The 23551-nt window shown below is 44.8% G+C and overlaps 1 protein-coding gene across 1 annotated transcript; it reads right to left on the bottom strand.

Moving 5' to 3' along the window:
• Positions 1-1341: 1341 nt before the first annotated feature.
• LOC121062940 (immediate early response 3-interacting protein 1) lies at positions 1342-6115 on the bottom strand. The gene is made up of 3 exons (XM_040543252.1): positions 5949-6115; positions 4012-4113; positions 1342-3194 (listed from the first exon to the last, which is right to left on the bottom strand). The coding sequence occupies exons 1-3, from the start codon at positions 6037-6039 to the stop codon at positions 3139-3141; spliced, it is 249 nt and encodes an 82-aa protein (XP_040399186.1). The 5' UTR covers positions 6040-6115; the 3' UTR covers positions 1342-3138.
• Between the last annotated feature and the right edge of the window lie 17436 nt (positions 6116-23551).

Here is a 23551-nt window from a genome sequence, read left to right as displayed (position 1 = left end):
TGTTTCCAAATGCTTCCTATAAACGATCCGGCAATTACTCTATGGTGGGAAGTCACAGTCTTCATCCTGCTCTGTTCTGGTTATTGTCAGTTCTGTGCCAGGTACGAGTGAAAATGCTCTTTGTGCTTTGAAGTGACTACTGGAGTGCAGGCCCCTTCGCAGGCGTAGCTCCTTGCCAGGTGGAGACTTTCCTCCGTGTTCCTGTTAGCGAAGAACCTGAACCCCGGCCAGGTTTGAGGGCAGTTACAGCACAGTCACCTGTTAGGGGTGGAAAACTCAGGTATTGCAAGTAGGAGGCTAATACAAAAGAAAAAAAAAGTGAGGAAGTACTTTGCCTGGGTTAAACCTCCTGTTACAGTAGGCACTTCAGCTCAAAGCCACACAAGGAGGCAGTGTAGTTATTCCCCTGCTGTAGCTCTCTACAATCCTTCCTTCCCTGCCCGTTTGCTGTCTACCTTCTTGCCCTCTTCCATTCTCATTACCTGGAGATCTGATTTCCAGCTGCTGTCCCACTTTGTATCACTGTTTTGCAGCCGGCAGGTAAAACTGTCCCTGTTTTGCCTCAAGTGAAGGATTCCTGCTGCACAGAGCTACTGCTTCTTCCTACTGCACGCATCAAATAAATTTTGAAATGCTCCCTGGGCTGTAAGGCACGCGTTGAGGCTTCAGCTTTCCTGAGAGGACAGGAGGAAGGGGGAAATCAGTTTTTACCCATCTTTAAAGCTGCTGCTTGTAATCTTTTATTTTCATAAGAACTGGTGTTTTCAGTCAAATCAGATGAAGAGGAAATGATGTGCAGGCAGTGCCTCAGACCAGCTCAGTGTTCCAACCCAATGCATCAGCAATAGATAAATCTGCCACTGCTTTTCTACCACTGGCCAGCACACCTTCGACAATCAGTAGCCAAAGCATCAAAGTGCAACACAACACAACACAGTTCAAACACTGGTTATCCACATTTTATCTGTTCCACATAAGTACTATCCAGTTAACATGAAAAGACAGATTTAAGAAAACAGGTGATCCAGACTATACCCTAGTCAGCTCTGAATTACACAAAGATTACTCTGAGGAATACTTTATAACAGATCTACCTACCCTAGAACCTAGCATGATCCTGTTCTGCCTCTGGCCAGTTACCCTGGCTCATTGGCTTTGCTACATCAGACCAAAATACAACTTCATAGCAAAGCTGGTATGAATAAGCACCATGGTGATAAGAAAAAAAGTATTTCATGCAAGAACAGTGACTTCGGTACCTGGAGGAGGATGAAGTTGAGTTCTGAGATACTTCCACTGTACACGGATATAGAGTGAATTATGAAAGAAAGTGCTTAACTTAGAAATTCAAAATTTATTTACAGGTTTTCACTAAAAAAAGGAAATATAAACTCTCCTTCTGGATATAGTCTGCTCTGCAAAACACTGGAATTGGAGATCATTAAGTTCATTTACACATTTTACAGATTTATCTTTGTATACAACAATGTACGCTTTAGTCATCAAGACATCAGAAGAAGAGACGATAAACTAAGCTGTTTAAAAATAATGAAACTGCTAGGTTTCCTTTGGCCTTCTCCACTTGAAAAATAAGCTAAAACAATTTAAGACACTTTAGCAAAGCTGAACAGAAAAGACATAAAAAGTCTAACTTTTCTAAAAAGGTATCTGAGGATCAGTAATCTTAAACCCAGCCTTGCTATTTAACACAGGACCTAACCCAGCAGCCATAACTGAGGCAAGATCCTTGCCAAAGGCCTTAACAATATTCTCTGTGAAACAACTACAAGATGATACCCATAGTTTCAGTGAGTTGTTAAATGAACAAAGGCAGATGGAGAGGGGGAGAAGCAGCAGCAGCAATTGATGAGTCTGCAAATTTGCTTTTTTTTTTTTTTATAAAAAAAACAAAGAATAGAATTTGAAAAGGAAACATTATTCTCCCACATTACCCAGAAACTCATAATACAAATGGTTCCCCACTTCCAACACACTACTCACCATGCAGGTTTAACACATTTAGAAAAAAAATAAAAACCAGTGCTTGACAGAACAGTAACAAATGCTAAACACTACTACCACCTGCTAAATAAACACAGAGTTGCCTCGGTTTACATACAGATTTTTAGATTTTGTATAGCAGTCGCACCTATTTTCATCTGCTTCACACCAAACATTACCTATTTGAAAAGGCTATCGAACACCAAGAGAAAAATCACAGTCTCAATCAAACCAAGAACACTCTGCTTCCAATTTGAATTGAATCAGAAATTTACCCATCTGGTTTTATCTCCCTCACTATCACGAGACTTCAATAATTTTTAACATGTTTGGAGCCTAATCCACATTCCCTTAAATCATAGGATCATAGAATATCCCAAGTTGGAAGGGACCCACAAGGATCATTGAGTCCAACTCCTGGCACCACACAGGTCTACCCAAAAATTCAGACCATGTGACTAAGTGCACAGTCCAATCGCTTCTTAAATTCAGATAGGCTTGGTGCAGTGACTACTTCCCTGGGGAGCCTGTTCCAGTGTGCGACAACCCTCTCAGTGAAGAGCCTCTTCCTGATGTCCAGCCTGAACCTCCCCTGTCGCAGCTTGACACCATTGCCTCAGGTCCTATCACTGGTCACTAAAGAGAATAAATTGGCACCTGCCTCTCCACTCCCCCTCGTGAGGAAGCTGTAGACCACAATGAGGTCTGTGGTAAACAGTACTGTGGTAGTAACTGAAATAAGAATCACTTTTTTTTTTTTTTTAATTTAGGAATAATTTGCGAAGTATATTGAAGGAAATTCATCCCTGAGTAACAAGACATTTAAAAACCGCATCCTATCGATACTCATTGCAACACATTATGACGCATACTCTAACAGTCAACGCGATTAACAGGCAGCAACAGAACTTGTCACAGTCCAGTATATTTGCAGCACTGTTGCATTGATCCCATTATCTTGTTTAATGAAACTGAAAGTGAACATTAGGAAATAGGATAAATAGAAACAGTGTCTTTATTATTTTAAGTTGAATGTCAAACCGACAGCTAAACCGTGCTGGATCCCAGAAAACTCAGAGCAGTGATGGCTAGCAACTTGCTTCTTTGGATGTCCAAAAGATTTTGCAACAGGTATCTTCAACCAAACAACAGGAGGAGCACAATGGTAACGGAGTTCACTGCTATTAATGGCACTGCAGAGAGAGAACACGAGTAATTGGAGACCACTTTCTAAGGAGCAGAAGTTTAAAAAAATACACCTCATTTTCCTATGCAGGACCAAGATTAGTGGAAGGAATTCAGGATCACGGCCTAGGGTTCTAAAAGCTAGTAGGAAGCAACAGTACAAATATTTATCGCCTCTTAACTTTGGCTCAAATATCCCTTTCTCCAAATGAAAATGTCTGTTTCTGTCCCTGTTTTTACTACAATTTAGAAGAAATGTACTAGTTTTTACTTGTCTTGCCCACCACGAAGTAAGATTTGTTACTTGCTGTTTATCTTCACTTATAAAATGAATTTTGGTATGCTTTATAGTGGAAAAACTATTGGTAACTTATAAGTTAAGAGCATTTTCCCCCCCCATCCTTTTAAGCATGGGCTTACCTTTAAGAATCCCAAGAATTACATTTCCCTCACCTGGTACTTCACATAAAACTGCACTGAGCCAATGTGAACCTGTTCCATACCAAGCTTCCCCCCAGACCCCAGGAAAAGGTAAGATGCAACAGTGGCACCACAAGCCAGAGGCAGATGTCCAAATCGGCCCTGCCTGGAAAGCAGGGAACATTTTACACTTCAACAAACTTAGAGCATAAGCACGACATGCTGCAACATGCACCTTCCTATAGAGAATCCATGCATGAACCCAAAAGAAGGACAGACTGGATGACAAGCAGAGAGAGCAGCTGTTTGGTAAAAGAAAGAGACACATGCCGGCATTATTTCATTAAAGCACAGAAACAAAACTTCACAGATGAGAGTTTAAACAAACGATCATTGTCATCTTACCTCTCATAACGGTTCGTACAGATCGAATGAGGTTCATTAGCTGTGCTTTAATTCCTGGTTCCTCTCCAAATCCTCCAATCCCTTGATCACTTGCCCAGCCAACTGTGTCACATAAAAATAGGCAGCCATGTTAACAACAACAACAAAAAAAAACACGAAGCCATTCAACAAACGCTATCAGCGATATTAACGAGTGATCTATCTTGAGTATGGCTGAGTTTATCACTAACATTAGAAAGACAAACTACAAACCAATTAGCTTCATTTCAGATTCTATTGCTTGAAACAATATACAACAAACTGTTAAACATCTTAATGAACACAATGGTAACAACAGATCAATGTTTCTGCAAAGGAAACCCTTACCTTTTTAATATACTACTATTCTCTGCATGCCAGAGAACCAAATGAGTTTATTTGGACTTCAGAAAAGCACCCACCAAAATAATATAAAAAAGATTGCCTACATCTGCTCACAGGCCTTTACCAGAAGATAAAAGAACAAGTAATTGTTGGGTATGAAGCAACACTTCAGAAACAAGCTACGTGATGGAAACGGAACAAATTCCAAACTGGGACGATGATTTTCTGAAGTGCTACAGAAATGACTCAGAAACTTTTTGGGTGGCAGCTCAGCAACTGAGCCAGTGTTGACAAACATTGCAATGGGAAGGAACATTTAGAGATGGGCTATCTGTGGCTGGCCTGCCTGTCAAAGAACAGCAGAGCTGTGTGCCACTGGAAACAGCCTGAATTGGCTTTGCTCAGTGCAGTGACGTTTAAAGGCAAACAGTGTCAGGATGCACAAGGAGTCACTAATAAAACATCAGAAGCTTTAAAATGGCTTTCTATAAATCATGCAGACTGCCTGCAGGGACATTTTTAATTCTCTGAGCACAGACAAACATAAAGCAAGCAGTGAGGCAGGTTTCATACTTTGGTATGAAATGCCGCCACACCAACAGGAGTTGAAAACACAAAAACAGGAGGGCACGAGAAGCCTTCCCTGCCAAGGCTATGGGGAGACGAGCTACAAGGAGACAGAGCACAGCACCGTCCCCCAGCAGCAATGGGACTGCGTATTTTTGGTCCTGCTGCTCACAGCCCTTACACATTTGGGGATGAGCAGGGCAGACATAGGAGGGACCGACCCTGTGCAGAGCTGCACAGTACAACCTGTGAGTTTCTTTCCTCCAGAGACAGCTTGGGAGTGATTTCCTTCTCTTTCACCCCTTTTTCCTTCCTTGTCTCTCTTGCTCTGCCAGCACCAGGCTGGGTGCTGTGCTCCCACCTGGATGAGCCTGGGGTTATTCCCAAGACTCACACGGGCTCGGTGAGGGGCTTGACCCCTCCATCATCCCATATGTCTTGGGGTTCCTAGAGCTCCAGGAAAGACCAAGCAAAACCAAAGCCCCAGCTGAGTCCCACCGGGGGGCAGGCAGAAGGGCCAAGAAACAGCACTCCTGCCCAAATTCCCGCTTCGGCCTGACTCAGAGCAACCAGGACTCTGGGTAAGGAGTCACAGAATTGAAAACCTCATCAGGAAACCTTGGATGAGAGGTCATCTCCATCGACACTGAACATCTTGGCTGTCTGGGGCTTTTCTGTGCTTTGTGGTTGGTTTCTGTTGGTTGTTTATTTTTGCTCTTAAAGGCCGGTGATACCCAGCCTTGGGTGCAGTGGGAAGCGGAGCGTGACTCCACAGAGGTCCCTTCCACCGAGCGGTGCAAGGCAGAGGCAACAGCACAGAAACACACAGGGGAGAAGGGGAGGGAAACAACAAAAAGGGAGACGAAAAAGGGGACACAAAGCAGCGGCAGGAGCCCAGCGGCCATCTTCAGGGACGGGGCCCGGGACCGGGATGTGGGGGGGGGACGGGATCCGGGGGTGGCGGCGCTGAGGGCGGGGTGGGGGCGGGCAGGATAGCGGCGACTCACCGTTGCGGAGGAAGCGCTCCTCGTGCAGCACGGCGATGGCGTTGACGACGAGCAGCCCAGCCTGCAGCAGCGAGTACAGCGTGAACGCCATGACCCCGCCGCGCCGCGCCGCGAGGAGGGAACGACGCCCGAGCGGGAGGTGGAGGGGCAGGGAGGCCTCGCTGAGACGGGCACAAAATGGCGGCCCCGCCCCGCCGTTGCCAGGGCGGCAATCTGGTGGCTGTGGGAGGAATGGGCCCCGCGCCGCAGCCTGAGGGAATCATGGAGTCATTAGGATTGGAAAAGCCCTCCAAGATCGTCTGGTCCAACTATCATCCTACTGTGAGAAAAATTTCAAATAATTTTCTTCAGACAGGATCTTCTGTGAAGGTATTTTATTCGCGATTGCAATGGCGGGCGTCCTGTCAATCAGGAGCGCATTTTAGTAAACAAATCATAACCTTTTATTCCCTATTACCTGACACCTGATCACCTCCCCTGTTTCCTCATTGGCTGAGTACTACAGGTTCACAAGCTACTCGATGCTCCTCTATACCATATATGTACAATTTTTCTTTTTTATTCAACCCTTTAATTTCTCCCTTTTCCCTTTTTTTTCCCCTTTCTTATGTTTTGAGAACTTGTGATCTTTGTTTTACTGTTCTCACACTGCTCATCCTGTTTTTCTCAAGCTTCCACCTTATTTTGGGAGCAGTGAGGCCTTCTACTGTCCACTTATCTACTTAGCATTTCTCCTTATTATGACTACACAACTACCTTGGAATACGGAACAGTAATTCTCTACTGCAAAAAACACAACTTAGTTTCTCACAATTCCCCCCTCTTCTTTTCTTACTCCTGTTGTTGTTTTTGCACCTCTTCACATACCGCACTCTTGAGTTTTTCCAACATTAAGGTGCAATATTCTTCTTCGGATGTCACAGGGGATGATAGATATACAATGCCGTTATTATTACATTGCCAACAAATAGTTGTTTGAGCCAATTCTATTCCGGTAACCACGAAGTTAGTTTCTCCCAAGTGTTTCTAAATCCCCAGGAAGTGTCATCTTGAGGTACTCTATGTAGGATATTGTTTGTTGTTTTTTTTCTCAAATATTTTTGAGATCAGTCAAATTCGTCCCATTTGATCTACATATATACAGCAACTAGTATTAATTACAGTGCACGCTCCTCCTTATGAGGTTATTAATAAATCTAATACTATTTGATTCTAGAGTACTATTTTTGCAAACTTATCTAACTTATTTTCTAGTTCTTCGGTTATAGCTGAGATATTTACAATAGCGTTTTCTAATTCACTCACCCTTAACCAAGGTAAAAACCACCTTGCAAAACTGTGAAATGCTAGAGAATTTTACTAGAGGATTATCTGGAGTCCGCTTAATTCTGTGTGTGGTCTCAAGGGGGCTTTGGCTTTGTGGGTCTTCAATAATAGTTACATTTGGAATTATTGCCTCCAGGGTGCGAGCTCCCTTCCATCCTAGGGGCAACACCTTCCTGGCTTTATTGCCACATAGCCAGTACCACCCCTCGCCATTCTGGACAGGCCATCCGGTTACAGGATTCTCATGTTGTATCTGGTGTGCATTATGTATATTAGCATTCCCGTGGCTACCATATTCAGTACAGTATGGATTATTCCCTACTTCATGGATATTTCCACACCCAGGGTCAGTACTATTGCCCCCTGAGTTTTCTATCAATGTTGTTTAAAAGGCACCTTTGATAACACAGTATGTTGTAGCCAGGACTATGTGTAGGGAGCTCAACTTCAAAATCTATTCCTTCCCGGGACTGTGTATGATCTGTCATTTTTAGAAATCTAGAGAATCCAGACACAGTTGCTGCTGGAAATAGCAATCAGGGACAAGGCCTTTTCAATCTTTCTAGGCATCTGGGTGCAAATCCAACAATTATTTTGAGATAGAACTCCAGGGATGTTCTGGATTAATTGGAAATGCTGGTTTTTCCCTCCATCCTATCGCTAATCCATTGAGAATAGGTATTACTAAGATAAACCTAACATACATCATTTCTCTCTCTATATATGCACCCCTATAATAATTAAGAAATAATAAATAAGAAAAACAATAAAAATCACAAACTAATAAGGATTCTTCTGGTGGGGATTAAATACCCCCCTTTCTCCCACTTCCAGGGAGCGTTCCCTGGAAACACTCCAATTCTGTGTAATTCAATCCCTTTTACTCATTAATTCATTAAGAATTCTTCTAAGGAGAAGTTAAAGGTTTACAATAGATAGTTTTAACAGTTTTAACCTTAAAAGTCTTTGTTAATGCAGTCTCTCAGGTATCAAGGTTAACTGATGCTTCTACCCAGGTATGAGTCCACCCTTTCTCAGCAGTTCTTCCTGTCATCTCGGTAGTCAGGAGCACTTGGAACAGTCCGTCCCACTCAGGTTGCAGTTTCAATTCTCTCCATGTTCGCATCAGATCCCAATCTCCTGCTCAGAATGGATGGATCAGGGCTTCCAAGGGTGGGGTTTGAGCTAACAGTCCACGGGTCCTGAGAGATGACAAAGAGGACGACAGCCCGAGTATATAGTTCTTAAGAAAAGCATCTTTTGTCTTATTTTGAGGTAATTCATTCCCTTTGTCCATGTACAGCAATCTAAATAATATTTCATATGGTGAAACTCCCACATCTTTTCTTGGTGCAGCTTGAATTCGGAGAAGTGCCAAAGGTAAGCACTTTGTTTGGGGAAGCCGAGTTTCCAGAACGTAGTCAATTGCTTCTTTACTGTCTGATCCTCTCCACCCTTCCAGAAGAGGAAGGGTGCCAAGGAGCGTGAAATTTCCACTTAATTCCTAGAGTCGACATTAGCCCTTGCAATATTTCTGACATAAAGTGATTTCCTTGATCAGAGTCAATATTTTCAACAATTCCATACCTGGGAGTTACTTGTTCTAGAATTACTTTTGCTACTATGTTCGCATTAGCAGATACTGAAGGGAAAGCTTCCACCCACCCTGACAAATGACCGACCAAGACTAATAAGTATTTAAATCTACCTACTCCTGTGTACTTGTTCAGCCAGAGTATATATATTCCTACACATACATATTTCCATAGCACAGCGTCACACGTTGCTTGAATTCCCCAATGACCCTCTTGATGTAAAACAGTTAATATTTGCCTCATTAGTACTTTATTGAGCAGTTCTCTCCCTTCAGGGAGTACCTATTTTCCTTTGGACTTTGTGACTCCTAATTCCTTAAAAACCTCTTTCTCTGAAAACTTTTTAGTTCTTTTTAGCTTTGGGTAGGGGTAGCTCAAAAATTCCCTGAATCCTCTCTGGTATTATTCTTCATTCCCCCTCAGACACTAGATGCCCTAAATATTTGACTTCTCTTTCTACGAATTTTAATTTATTTTCCAATACTTTCAATCCCTGTTTTCCCAGAAAGTTGAATAGCTTGTTAGTGGCTTCCTTCACAACTGTTTTCTCCTGTCCTGACAATAAAACCTCATCCACATATTGTAACAGTAACACCTCCTTTGGAGGTTGGAATTACTCCGAAATTTGTTCCAGAACTTGCCCAAATAAATTGGTGGCCCTGTAAACCCCTGAGGTAAAATTGTCCATCTATATTGCTGCTTCTGCCCCATTTCAGAGTCTTTCCACTCAAAGGCAAATATATCTTTGCTCTCAGGGTCTGAGAGCACCCCATTTATAACAGCATTGTTCTAGCCTAACAATTTACTATTTGAATGCCCAATTTCATTATCAAATCCTTTCCCAACAAGTTAGTCTCTGCCTCGGGTGCATACAATAATTGTCCAGTGATCATTCTATCCCTAGTCTCAGCTTGGTGTTGAGAGAGGGAGTTAGGAGAATCTTATCAAGTAGAGAGAGAGTGCTGACAGCATTAAACTAGGATGCTACTTAGTGTCTTTGCTAACTATGTTGCATTGTGCAAATTAACTAAAGCAAGAAGCCTTGGGCCCCTTACCGAGGTCAGTCTCCTAATAAGAGAGTGAGCCTATCTTAAGAAACTGGTAGAAACTGGTCCTGTGGATGGACAAGAGCCAAGGAGCAACTGAATCTGTGCAAAGACAAGAGGTCAACTAGCGGTGACGAGGAAGAGTCATCAACCTTCATCCCCACGACCCCCAACGACCACCACCAGAACACAGTGCGCAAGCGCAGATGGGAGGAGTTTATGGAAATGACTCCTTGGAACTAATTTTAATATGAAGCGGGGACAGGTTATGAACATGTATAGGCGTATTGTGAAACGTCATGCATATGTAACTCTTTGCTGCATATAACCAAGGCAAATTGCCGTGTCGTGCGCGCACGACTTTGGTGGGACTACCCCCCGTGCTGCCCAGCGCTGAATAAACATACCTACTTTACAATCTTACTGATTGTGGAGTCCGTTTTCCACAAGTCAGTGTCCCAAAAAAGTGGCACTGTTATCCCAGTCCCTTCTACCCCCATCACATTTAGGGTTTCATTAGTTAATTTAAGCCTTGATACTTTACAGGCCAGCAATGACTGAGCTCCCTCAGTGTATTGGGTTCACATGGCAAGGTTCTGGTAGCAGGGGGGAGCTGCAGTGGTAGCCCCTGTGAGAAGAATCCAGCAGCTGCCCCATGTTAGATAAGGGCCAGTTTCAGCTGGCTCCAAAGGGGCCCACCACTGCCCAGAGCCAAGCCATGAGCAATGCAGTTTAAATCTCTATGAGAGCACATCCAAGAAAAGGAAAAAAAGTGCTGCACAACAGCAGCTGGGAGAGTGAGGAGTGAGAAACCTCCTTGCAGACACCAAGGTCAGTGCAGAGGAGGGGGAGTGCAGTGCAGAGGTGCTCCAGGTGCTGGAGCCGAAGCCCCCCTGCAGCCCACAGAGAGGCCCCTGTTGGGGTAGGCAGACCCCCACAGTCCATGGTGTACCGCAGCGGAGCAGATCTCCATGCTGCAGCCTGCGGAGAGGAGCCCATGCAGGAGCAGGTGATTGGGGGGGGGGTGGACCCCAGGGGGTCCCAAGCCTGACCAACCTGCTGCTGACGAATAGACCCCACGGCACAGATCCACACCTGGAGCAGCTCCCAAAGAGCCCGTTTTTCGCTGCCTGTGGAGAGCAACTCGTAACTCGGCCTTCGGGCCTTATGTATCCTATTCCTCCCGGATCGAAGGGAAACAGATCCGGCTCCTTTTCAGGGCCTATAGGGCCTGGATCAAAAGGAACGTCCAGGTCACCAGGGGGCGTAACAGCAAAGGCCTGCGATGGCAGTAGCGGCGGGGGGGGGGGGCGATGGTGTAGCAGAAGGATCGGTGGACGAGCCCGCAGCTCCCTCACTATCTGGCAAACCACACGTTTCTGATTGTGGTCGCACATGGCTCTTTAAGGCCTCAGAGATTGCTCGCCAGGTGCCGAGCAATCCCACCGCAACCTTGTCATTTTTAGTAGCAGAGTCCCACACCTTGACCTCAATTTGGTCCCATGTTTCATGTAAGGAATGGTCCAGCAATTGGTGCCACTAAGGGATTTGAAGGGTTAACATTGAGGCCTGGGTTTAGGTGATAAGAGAACAAAGGGATTTCCTTAGAGAAAAACTGCTGACTCTGCACGGACGTGCAGTAACTTCTGACACCCGGCCAAGAGACCACCAGATAAGGAGGAAGACCATGAGCCTCCCCGTCCGAGCGGCCCCCGAGAGACTAACAGAGACTGATAAGCTTGCCTCTATTCGTTTAATAAATTGTAAACTTTGATCGCAGTCCTATTTGGGACTCAGTCATTTATAACACTGATGACATCCAGTTAATAAACACATTAATAAATTGTCTGCCAGTATGTTCTTAGGTATCAAAAGAACTTGTATCTAAAGTCTTATATGTTGCACTTTCAATTCTACTCTCTTTAATAACTACTCTCAATAAACTTACATTAAAATATAACTGTTGTGAAAAATCTGTGTAGCCACAGGTTGCGTAAGAAAATGTAGATGCCTGAATAAAATACAACCCCATAGGAAAAAATATCCAAGCCAAAGCCATGCTCACATTTATATTAAGAATGATATCACCTCTGAAATGATGCTTAGACTGAATTACTGCATATGACAAGCATCAGCATATGACAAGCAACAACTTTTGTAAAGCTTAGACAACAAAACCAAGCAGCATAATTTTGCAGCTAAACAGACTGTCCAGGCTTTGCCTCTTCTCAGTTCATGTATGTGTGCATGTCTATGAACAAGATGAAATGTCATCTGAGGAGCTGTTTCAGGATGTCAGCTGAAATTTCCCCTGGTGCGAGGAGAGCCAGGCTGAGTGTTACTGAAAACGGAAGATCACCTGCTTACTGTAGAGTCCTCCAGCCCCCCGTGATACAATCTTTTTCTCACATCATTAAGACGTTCTAACAAGCACCTAACTCTATCTCACCCTTCAGCTTGAAAAAGTTTTTAAAAAAAACAAAACCAAACTGTCCTGGTTTCAGCTAGGACAGAGTTAATTTTCCTCCTAGTAGCTGGTAGGGTGCTATGTTTTGGATTAGGATGAGAAGAGCACTGATAACATGCTGATGTTTTAATTGTTGCAGAGCAGTGCTTACACCAAGCCAAGGACTTTTCAGCCTCTCTCTGTCCTGCTAGCGAGCAGGCTAGGGATGCAGCAGAAGCTGGGAGGGGACAGACCCAGGACAGCTGACCCAAACTGGCCAAAGGGGTATTCCATACCATCTGATGTCATGCTGAACAATATATAGGGGTGGCTAGCCGGGGTGGGGGGGGCCGGCTGCTCGGGGATAGGCTGGGCATCGGTCAACGGGTGGTGAGCAATTGCATTGTGCATCACTTGTTTCGTACACATTATTATTATTAATACTATTATTATTATTATCCTCCCTTCAGAAGGGTGATTCAGGCCTGGCAAACCCAGTCTTCAAAGGATCCGAAAACGGGCCAAAAGACATGTGGTCTTAAAGGCTCCTTCGGCCATTCTATCAAACAATACTGCACCATTTTTAATTTCCTTTTTTTCCTTTTCTGGGGCCCCTATCGTTCCAATTTCTAATCATTATCCCCAATGGACTTTCTGGTGGTATGTCTGGCAATTTGCTCCCTTTTCTCTGGTCCCGGGTCTTCAATTTTGTCTGACCCATCTAGGAATTTTACTGTGGCAATTCCTACAGCCCTTGGTTGCCTTAGTGAGAGTGTCTTGCAGGGGGTTTAGGACCTATCACCCACCCACGAATCCTATAGGAATCGCTTCGGTCCTTCACCGGCCAAGTCCCTCGCGGGAGATTGGAACCGCGGTTAGAAGACCTCTCAATCGCTTTGGAACTACGTTCCGTCTCAGTCACACTCTCACACACACACAGGCAACCGAATCCCACCCAACCGAACGGTATACGCCTTAAATACTTACGACTCCGTCGTCTTCGTTCGGATCTTCGTGCGCAGAATTATGGGCAAAATATAGTGCTGCAGCCGGCAAAGGGAGCTCATAAAAAATCTAAATCTTTGCTTGCCCTTATTCAGGTTCAAGATGGCATTAGTCCCGACCCGACTCGAACAGGAGCCACCAAATGGTGGGGGCGCCCCTCCTAGATCAAGTCAGAATTCAGGAACCAAGACCATCCCGGACGAGCCCCCAATTGTTATAAATGACTGAGTCCCAAATAGGACGGCAATCAAAGTTTACAATTTATTAAACGAATAGAGGCAAGCAAACAGCGCTAGGTGCGCCGGGAGTCTCTGCTCCACCAGGACGCACACCCGTTACATAAGACGGCTGATTTTTATGCTCCTAGGCTAATACATATTCATTACTACTTCTAGAAGAGGCAGGGTTATTATAATTGGTTTCCCAAATCCGAAGTCCTCCCAGGTGCGCCTGCTTATCAGTCTCTGGTAGTCTCTCGGGGGCCGCTCGGACGGGGAGGCTCATGGTCTTCCTCCTTATCTGGTGGTCTCTTGGCCGGGTGTCAGAAGTTACTGCACGTCCGTGCAGAGTCAGCAGTTTTTCTCTAAGGAAATCCCTTTGTTCTCTTATCACCTAAACCCAGGCCTCAATGTTAACCCTTCAAATCCCTTAGTGGCACCAATTGCTGGACCATTCCTTACATGAAACATGGGACCAAATTGAGGTCAAGGTGTGGGACTCTGCTACTAAAAATGACAAGGTTGCGGTGGGATTACTCGGCACCTGGCGAGCAATCTCTGAGGCCTTAAAGAGCCATGTGCGACCACAATCAGAAACGTGTGGTTTGCCAGATAGTGAGGGAGCTGCGGGCTCGTCCACCGATCCTTCTGCTACACCATCGCCCGCCCCCCCCCGCCGCTACTGCCATCGCAGGCCTTTGCTGTTACGCCCCCTGGTGACCTGGACGTTCCTTTTGATCCAGGCCCTATAGGCCCTGAAAAGGAGCCGGATCTGTTTCCCTTCGATCCGGGAGGAATAGGATACATAAGGCCCGAAGGCCGAGTTGCTTAACAACTTAAAGCGAGACATATTGTCTCGCTACGCTATTGTCTCGCTACGACTAGCCCTGGAATTCTCCAGTGTTTGTAATCAAGAAAAGGAATGGAAAATGGAGACTGTTATATGATCTGAGAAAAAATAATGAAGTCATGGAAGATATGGGAGCACTTCAACCAGGATTACCAACTCCAACTATGCTCCCCCAGTCATGGACATTAATAGTAATAGATTTAAAGGACTGTTTGTTAAACACTTGCCAGAATGCAGAAAACTGCACTCTGTGGAGAAAGATGCTAAATATGCAGCAGAACTCCATCTTGCAAGCTGCTGAACATCTCCTGTGTGGTACTGAAAGCCCTCTGTCCCTCACAGATGTGAAGACATTATGGAAATGTCTAGGACACGTTCTTCTCTGCAGACATTTCTTGTGAACAGAAATTCACTTTGAATGAACTTTCAGAGACATCGCAAAAAAAGTAACAGAAGGTTTTGAATATCCCTTACAGGGATCTATTACATTATAATTCAAAGTAATTTTTTTTTTTTTAAACTGGTGTCTGTCTCACTCTACACTCAGTTTTGTGCAGAAGCTTGAGATCACAGTGTGGAGCTCCTTTCTGCAGGAACATCTTACCTTGTGGGGCTGGATGCGAAGCACCTCTGCAAATTGCCAGCATAGAAAAAACAAAGCCAATGAGACCAGAGCGACCAGCCAAGTGTGGACGTGGCCCCAAAGATACACCGTACACTGCAGGACTCAAGGACCTAAGCCAGACGCAAGATCTGAGCTTCTTAGCATGACTGTAGGTTATTTACCTGAGATTTATTAGTGAATGCTTGCCTAGTAGTTTGGAGATGAAAGATATACTGGGGGGTGTATCAAGTATAATCTTACTACAGTTAAAAAAAAAAAAAAGACCCTTCCTAAGCAGGATAACAGAGCCCTCTCAAAAATGTTCTGCATAATCCAAGCCAGTTAACATTGTGTCAAAATAAATTTGCTCATCTGAGCATAAACTGCAGTGATAAACCCCTTTGTCCTGGTTTCAGTTAGGACAGAGTTAATTTTCCTCCTAGTAGCTGGTAGGGTGCTATGTTTTGGATTAGGATGAGAAGAGCGCTGATAACATGCTGATGTTTTAATTGTTGCAGAGCAGTGCTTACACCAAGCCAAGGACCTTTCAGCTTCTCGCTCTGTCCTGCCAGCGAGCAGGCTAGGGATGCAGCAGGAGCTGGGAGGGGACAGACCCAAGACAGCTGACCCAAACTGGCCAAAGGGGTATTCCATACCATCTGACGTCATGCTGAACAATATATAGGGGTGGCTAGCCGGGGGTGGGGGGCCGGCTGCTCGGGGATAGGCTGGGCATCGGTCAGCGGGTGGTGAGCAATTGCATTGTGCATCACTTGTTTCGTACACATTATTATTAGTAATACTATTATTATTATTATTATTATTATTATTGTTATTATTATTTTCCTGTCTTAATAAACTGTCTTTATCTCAACTCACAGGCTTCACTTTCCCGTTTCTCTCCCCCATCCCAGAGAGGGAGGGGGGAGGGTGAGCGAACAGCTGTGTGGTGTTTAGCTGCTGACCGGGTTAAACCACAACAGTCCTTTTTGGTGCCCAATGTGGGGCACGAAGGGTTTAGATATCGACAGATTTGACCAGAGTGTGTTAAACTAAAATTGGTATAAGTATTAGACCTGCTTAATAGTTGCTAGTCACAATGTTGATTGCCTTAATCTCAAGTCTGCTGTGCCTGTTTCCCAAATTGAGTTTTATAGCACGTTGCTTTCTGTATGTGCTCCCTGTCATGCTGTTTATCCTTTCCGGGCCCTGGTTTAAGATTGTTATGGTACTGTGTGGTGTAACAATGGCTTATGAAATGATGAGATTTCTGGTCATGACCCTAACCTGGTATTTGTACTCAGCACTGTCGTCGACTCTATACTTCGGAAACCATATCTCAGAAACTATTAGCAATTACACCTATTGCCTTTTTTCATCAGGGAGTCAATCTGTGGAGGGGACAGGGGAAGATATTTTTTCTTACCTGTTCACTCTCCCTTCCTCCTTCACCACCCTCTTATCCCCCGAGCTAGTTACGATAGTTCTCCAAGATGCTGAATATCCTTGGGATCCCAGCAGTTAACTGTATTGGAGGCTGAAGTGAGTCTAACCGGAAATGAGTGGCAAAAGCACCGTATTGTGACTGGCCCGGATGCTCCGTGCATCCTTGGCATAGACTATCTCAGGAGAGGATATTTCAAGGACCCAAAAGGGTTCCGCTGGGCTTTTGGCATAGCTGCCTTAGAGACAGAGGACATTAAACAGTTGTCTACCTTGCTCGGTCTCTCAGAGGACCCTTCTGTTGTGGGGTTGCTGAGGGTTGAAGAACAGCAAGTGCCAATCGCTACCACAACGGTGCACTGGCGGCAATATCGCACCAACCGAGACTCCCTGATTCCCATCCATAAGCTACTTCGTCAACTGGAGAGCCAAGGAGTGATCAGCAAGACTCATTCACCTTTTAATAGTCCCATATGGCCAGTGCGAAAGTCTAATGGTGAGTGGAGACTAACAGTGGACTATCGTGGCCTGAACGAAGTCACGCCACCACTGAGTGCTGCAGTGCCGGACATGCTAGAACTCCAGTACGAACTGGAATCAAAGGCAGCCAAGTGGTATGCCACAATTGATATCGCTAATGCATTTTTCTCCATCCATCTAGCAGCAGAGTGCAGGCCACAGTTTGCTTTCACGTGGAGGGGAGTCCAATATACTTGGAATCGGCTGCCCCAGGGGTGGAAACACAGCCCTACCATTTGCCATGGACTGATCCAGTCTGCGCTGGAGCGGGGGGAAGCTCCTGAACACCTGCAGTACATCGATGACATCATTGTGTGGGGTGACACTGCAGAGGAAGTTTTCGAGAAAGGGAAGAAAATAGTCCAAATCCTTCTGAAGGCCGGTTTTGCCATAAAACAAAATAAAGTTAAAGGACCTGCACGAGAGATCCAGTTTTTAGGAATAAAATGGCAAGATGGACGTCGTCAAATCCCAATGGATGTGATCAACAAAATAACAGCTATGTCTCCACCAACTAGCAAGAAGGAAACACAAACTTTCCTAGGTGTCGTGGGGTTTTGGAGAATGCATATTCCAAATTACAGTCTGATTGTAAACCCGCTCTACCAAGTAACCCGTAAGAAGAATGCTTTTGAATGGGGCCCTGAGCAACGACAAGCCTTTGAACAAATTAAGCAGGAAATAGTTCATGCAGTAGCCCTTGGGCCAGTCCGAACAGGACCAGATGTAAAGAATGTGCTCTACACCGCAGCCGGGGAGAATGGTCCCACCTGGAGCCTCTGGCAGAAAGAACCTGGGGAAACTCGAGGTCGACCCCTGGGGTTTTGGAGTCGGGGATACAGAGGATCTGAGGCCCGCTATACTCCAACCGAAAAGGAGATATTGGCAGCATATGAGGGAGTTCGATCTGCTTCGGAAGTGGTCGGTACTGAAACGCAGCTCCTCCTGGCACCCCGACTGCCGGTACTGGGTTGGATGTTCAAAGGAAGGGTCCCCTCTACACATCATGCAACTGATGCTACATGGAGCAAGTGGGTTCCACTGATTACTCAGCAGGCTCGAATAGTAAGCCCCAGTCACCCAGGAATCTTGGAAGTGATTATGGACTGGCCAGAAGGCAAGTACTTTGGGATATCATCAGAGGAGGAGGTGGTCCGTGCTGAAGAAGCCCCACTGTACAACAAGCTACCAGAAAATGAGAAGCAATATGCCCTGTTCACTGATGGGTCCTGTCGTATTGTGGGAAAGCATCGGAGATGGAAAGCTGCTGTATGGAGTCCTACACGACGAGTCGCAGAAGCTGCTGAGGGAGAAGGTGAATCGAGTCAGTTTGCAGAAGTGAAAGCCATTCAGCTGGCCTTAGATATTGCTGAACGAGAAAAGTGGCCAGTTCTCTCTCTCTATACTGATTCATGGAGGGTAGCAAATGCCCTGTGGGGGTGGCTACAGCAATGGAAGCAGAACAACTGGGAACGCCGGGGCAAACCCATCTGGGCTGCTGCATTGTGGCAAGATATTGCTGCCCGGGTAGAGAACCTGGTTGTAAAGGTACGCCATGTACATGCTCATGTGCCCAAGAATCGGGCTACATCAAAACAACCAGCAGGTGGATCAGGCTGCTAAGATTGAAGTGGCTCAGGTGGACCTGGACTGGCAACATAAAGGTGAATTATTTATAGCCCGATGGGCCCATGACACCTCAGGCCATCAAGGTAGAGATGCAACATACAGATGGGCTCGTGATCGAGGGGTGGACCTGACCATGGACACTATAGCACAGGTTATTCATGATTGTGAAACGTGCTGCAATTAAGCAAGCCAAATGGTCAAAGCCTCTCTGGTATGGAGGACGATGGCTGAAATACAAATATGGAGAGGCCTGGCAGATTGATTACATCACACTCCCCCAAACCCGCAACGGCAAGCGCCACGTACTTACAATGGTGGAAGCAACCACCGGATGGCTGGAAACATATCCTGTGCCCCATGCCACCGCCCGGAACACTATCCTGGGCCTTGAAAAGCAAGTCCTATGGCGACATGGCACCCCAGAAAGAATTGAGTCAGACAATGGGACTCATTTCCGAAACAACCTTATAGACACTTGGGCCAAAGAACATGGTATTGAGTGGGTGTATCACATCCCCTATCATGCACCAGCTTCCGGGAAAGTTGAACGATACAATGGACTGTTAAAGACTACACTGAAAGCAATGGGTGCTGGGACATTCAAAAATTGGGATACACATTTGGCAAAGGCCACCTGGTTAGTCAATACTAGAGGATCTGCCAACCGAGCTGGACCTGCCCAATCAAACCTGTTACGCACTGTAGAAGGGGATAAAGTTCCTGTAGTGCACGTAAGAAACATGCTGGGTAAAACAGTCTGGGCTACTCCTGCCTCAGGAAAAGGCAAACCCATTCGTGGGATCGCTTTTCCTCAGGGACCTGGATGCACTTGGTGGGTAATGCAAAAGAATGGGGAGGTCCGGTGTGTACCTCAAGGGGACCTAATATTGGGTGAGAATAGCCCATGAGTTGAATTGTAGTATGTTAATTATCATATAACACTGTATGTCATCACTACCATGGTTGCTATATATCATAGATGAAAATGGTGATTAATTAGAAGGTATTGGAAAGAGTGTAACCTGAGCATGACATAAATGGTATGGAATAAGGGGTGGATATCTGTCCTGGTTTCAGTTAGGACAGAGTTAATTTTCCTCCTAGTAGCTGGTAGGGTGCTATGTTTTGGATTAGGATGAGAAGAGCGCTGATAACATGCTGATGTTTTAATTGTTGCAGAGCAGTGCTTACACCAAGCCAAGGACTTTTCAGCCTCTCTCTGTCCTGCTAGCGAGCAGGCTAGGGATGCAGCAGGAGCTGGGAGGGGACAGACCCAGGACAGCTGACCCAAACTGGCCAAAGGGGTATTCCATACCATCTGACGTCATGCTGAACAATATATAGGGGTGGCTAGCCGGGGTGGGGGGGGCCGGCTGCTCGGGGATAGGCTGGGCATCGGTCAACGGGAGGGTGAGCGAACGGCTGTGTGGTGTTTAGCTGCCAGCCGGGCTAAACCACAACACCATCTCACAAAGGATATAGCTGATCAGGGAAAGGTACAGGAAAGCTACAAAACTATGGGACTGCTTCTGTTGGCAGAATGACTGCAACTCCTCAACCTGAAAGAAAGACAACCAAAGAAGCTCACGGGGTGCCTATGAACCCATTTTGGCATGGAGATGGTGCACAGGATTGACAGCAGTCAACTGCCAACTGGTCTCACCCACTACAAGAGGCAGGGGGCATAAAATGATTCTAACAGGTAGCATCTCTGAACACCAGGAGCTGTTTTTCCTTCACACAACAGGTATTTCAGCTGTGGCACTTACTGCCACAGGGTGTTGTAGTTGCCAAAGTGTACCTAGGTTTAAAAAAGTCACTGGACAAGTTCATGAAAGGAAAAAAATCCATTAAGTGCTATTAAAAACAAGACATATCTAGATCTGAAAACCCATGAGCTGTAAATCATTAGATGCTAAAACAATATTCTGGAAACATATGTTTAACTGCTTGCATGCTTTTACAAAGTTATTTGATTTCATCTACTATTGGGAGCAGGGTATGGCACACATGAACTTTTGGTCTGACCCGGTCCAGCTCTTCTGTCACTTTCATTGCTTTTTCCATGCTACAGAAGGTATCGTGCAGCCAGAGTCCTGTATTTGAGACTTGTAAGCTCACCTCGGACAGGAGCAAACTATGCAGGGCAGTGCGTGTAAATAGCAACAGGCTGCACACTTCTTCTCCTGCATTCCAGCTCTGTTGGGCTGCACCAAGGATCTGTAAAACCAGCTGATCTGACCTCCCAGGGATTTGCTGGGAATGAGAGGAATATTGAGAGCGCAACTTGGTGACATATCCAAATGCCAAGGGTGGCTGAAACCGCTTTCAAATACTGGTGACTCTGCAGTGGTGAGGAAGATCGATCTTCTATGCTGAGGGATGGCCTGGTGCTTGGGACTGAGACCATCTGAACAAAGACAACTCCACTAGGGAAGCCCCAGCAATCAGGATGTTGCGCAGGATCAGGAAATGACCTAGAAGACTATGGCTGTGGTTTCTGAAAAGGTGACTGATTTTGGCTCAGACCTGTTCCCTTTATTTCTGTAGAAGAGTTAAAACAAATCCACAAGGCACTTCCTGAAAGCCCACCAAATCTACTTCCAAACTTTTTCTAATAACCAGAGGCAGAGGATTTCTTCCATAAAATACTTCAACACATTAATATATCTGTGAACTAAGATGCTTCTAAAAAAGATATTATTGGGGATAAATTTCTCTTTTTTTTTTCAGTGGAATAAGCATAGCATTGAAGTACAGGGAAGCTCAACTATTATCTCATGGTTTTCTTTCTTTTTATTATAGACTTTTTATCCACATGAATGATAAAGAAATTACAACAGAGTTAAATACCTTTTTTGATAACAGTGATTATATTCTTAATTACACTCAATATTAAATTGTAAAATATTTCCAGAGAAGTGCAATCTTAATTCATACAGCAGGCAAAATACCAGAGGAGGAAGGGGCCGAGGGAGAGGGGTATGAGAGTTTCCAGTCTGCTTTTAAAAAGCACTGTGTATGGCTAACGCTTTTTTATCCATCCATCCATTGTTCTGGCCCATCTGATAAGACGCTCATTTCTTTCCATAAAACAATCGCTATCCCAAAGCAAAAGATGAACTGGCAGATGTTGTCAAATGTTTGTGGCATTGAAAGGATCATCAGTTCCCTTCACAGCTTATCTGTATGATTCATCAAAAGCATTTTCTCTATCAAGTTCAGTAGTCCTAAAAACACAAAGACTTAAACTTTGGTACCACCAAAAAAGATCCAGGACAGGCATTTCTTTATTTTTGTTTTGTTTTTACTAATAAATGGCTGCTACATTCTATTTTACATGGTTGTCCATGATGTTTTGAGGTCACTTGTCCTTGAGTTCAGAGGAACCTGATTTGTTTTGTTTGTTCTTTAAATTTCCAAGTCCTTCCATTGTCTCAGTCTTTATACAAGTCAGATTTCTGAGTGGTGGGTTATAACTTACAAGGTAACAGCTGCAAAAGATCCTGCGCTTCTAGGAATAAATAAGTAAATTAAAACAAAAACAAAGAGAAAAGGTTACCAACCCTAAGCCCAAGTTTCAGATTTCTTTACTCGCAGAATTACAACATTTATTTGCAATCCCTACAAAAGGGACACACAAAAGTCACCTGCTCCAGAAGCTTCCTCTGAGACTTCGCTAGTTAATATTTGCAGAGTCCCATGAAAATACTTCATTAAAGATGAGGCACAAAGTGTAACTGACTGCAGTATGACTAAACACAACCAGACATCCTGTGGAAAGGCAGGCCCAACAAGAGCAACACAAGATTGTGGAAAAACACAGGGCATTAACTAACTGGTTGCTCTGTACTGCACGGGGTCTTCGCTCCCTCAGTGCACCGTGTGGTACGTATGTGCATGCACGTTCCTTCTTGAGGCAACTCTTTCCTGTTTGACACATTGAGAATCTGAAATTGCTTCTGAACAATATAGTTGTGATTCTCTGCTTGACTGATTTAGCTTAGCAGTTAAGTAACAACTAATCTTTCAAAAGCACTGGGGCCTACTCAGAGAAATCCCTGTTGTCTGCAGGGATGGTGTGTCACTGGAAACAAAAACAGCATGAGAAATGCATCCATCCTTCACTCTCAGCAAATAAGCGGGGAATGCTCGTAGCTGTGATGCCAGCACCTTCCTTGCAGGGATTGTCAACTGATGAAAACCTGATGCTGAGAACAAACGGCGCCATTCATCTGATGCTGCCACCCTCAGGCTGACTTTTATTGTAGATCAGTGCTTTGGACAACACGCTTAGGGCAGGATCCCCTGCTTCTCATTCAGCATGGCATAATGTTTTATTCAGGATATTAATATTACTGAATTTATTTTAAATTGGTGCTCAGATTAATGTAGACTCAACTGGAAAATGCTGGCAGTCAGTAAGAAAGCATGCAGAAGAGGGCAAAAACAGACCAACTTGATGCTTAGATTAATCTCGTTATCTCAGCAGGCAGAGCTCAGGGCCACAGATACTGGTTATCTGGTTACTCTGTGCTTACTCCTGATGTTTTTTATTTGTAAATATCTACTTCTTCCATAGCTCAGACAAACTTCCATCACTGATACAATCAAAGCCTTATTCAGATGCCCCAGACTTTCTCCTTAACTCCTTTCCTTTGTGCATTATTGAGGTCTCTATATGAATTGCCCTTTATTTTTCTAATCTGCCTACTCCACCTCAAGGATTTTTTCGTTGAATCCACAAACCAAATTCCGTAGCATAACACAGTAGCAGAGCTACTGACTTTTTGCCTCTCTGTCTTCAAGCCTCAATCTCCTTGTTTTACCATAAAAAATAGAGAATGTCATTTAAAGGCTTTAGCACCTGGAACTGGAATCACCCAGGTCACTGATGACGGAGACAACAGTTCTTTTCACTG

This window comes from Cygnus olor, assembly GCF_009769625.2.
Source record: "Cygnus olor isolate bCygOlo1 chromosome W unlocalized genomic scaffold, bCygOlo1.pri.v2 SUPER_W3, whole genome shotgun sequence".
Classification (NCBI taxonomy): Eukaryota; Metazoa; Chordata; class Aves; order Anseriformes; family Anatidae; genus Cygnus; species Cygnus olor.
This window is presented reverse-complemented; position numbering and strand designations above follow the sequence as displayed.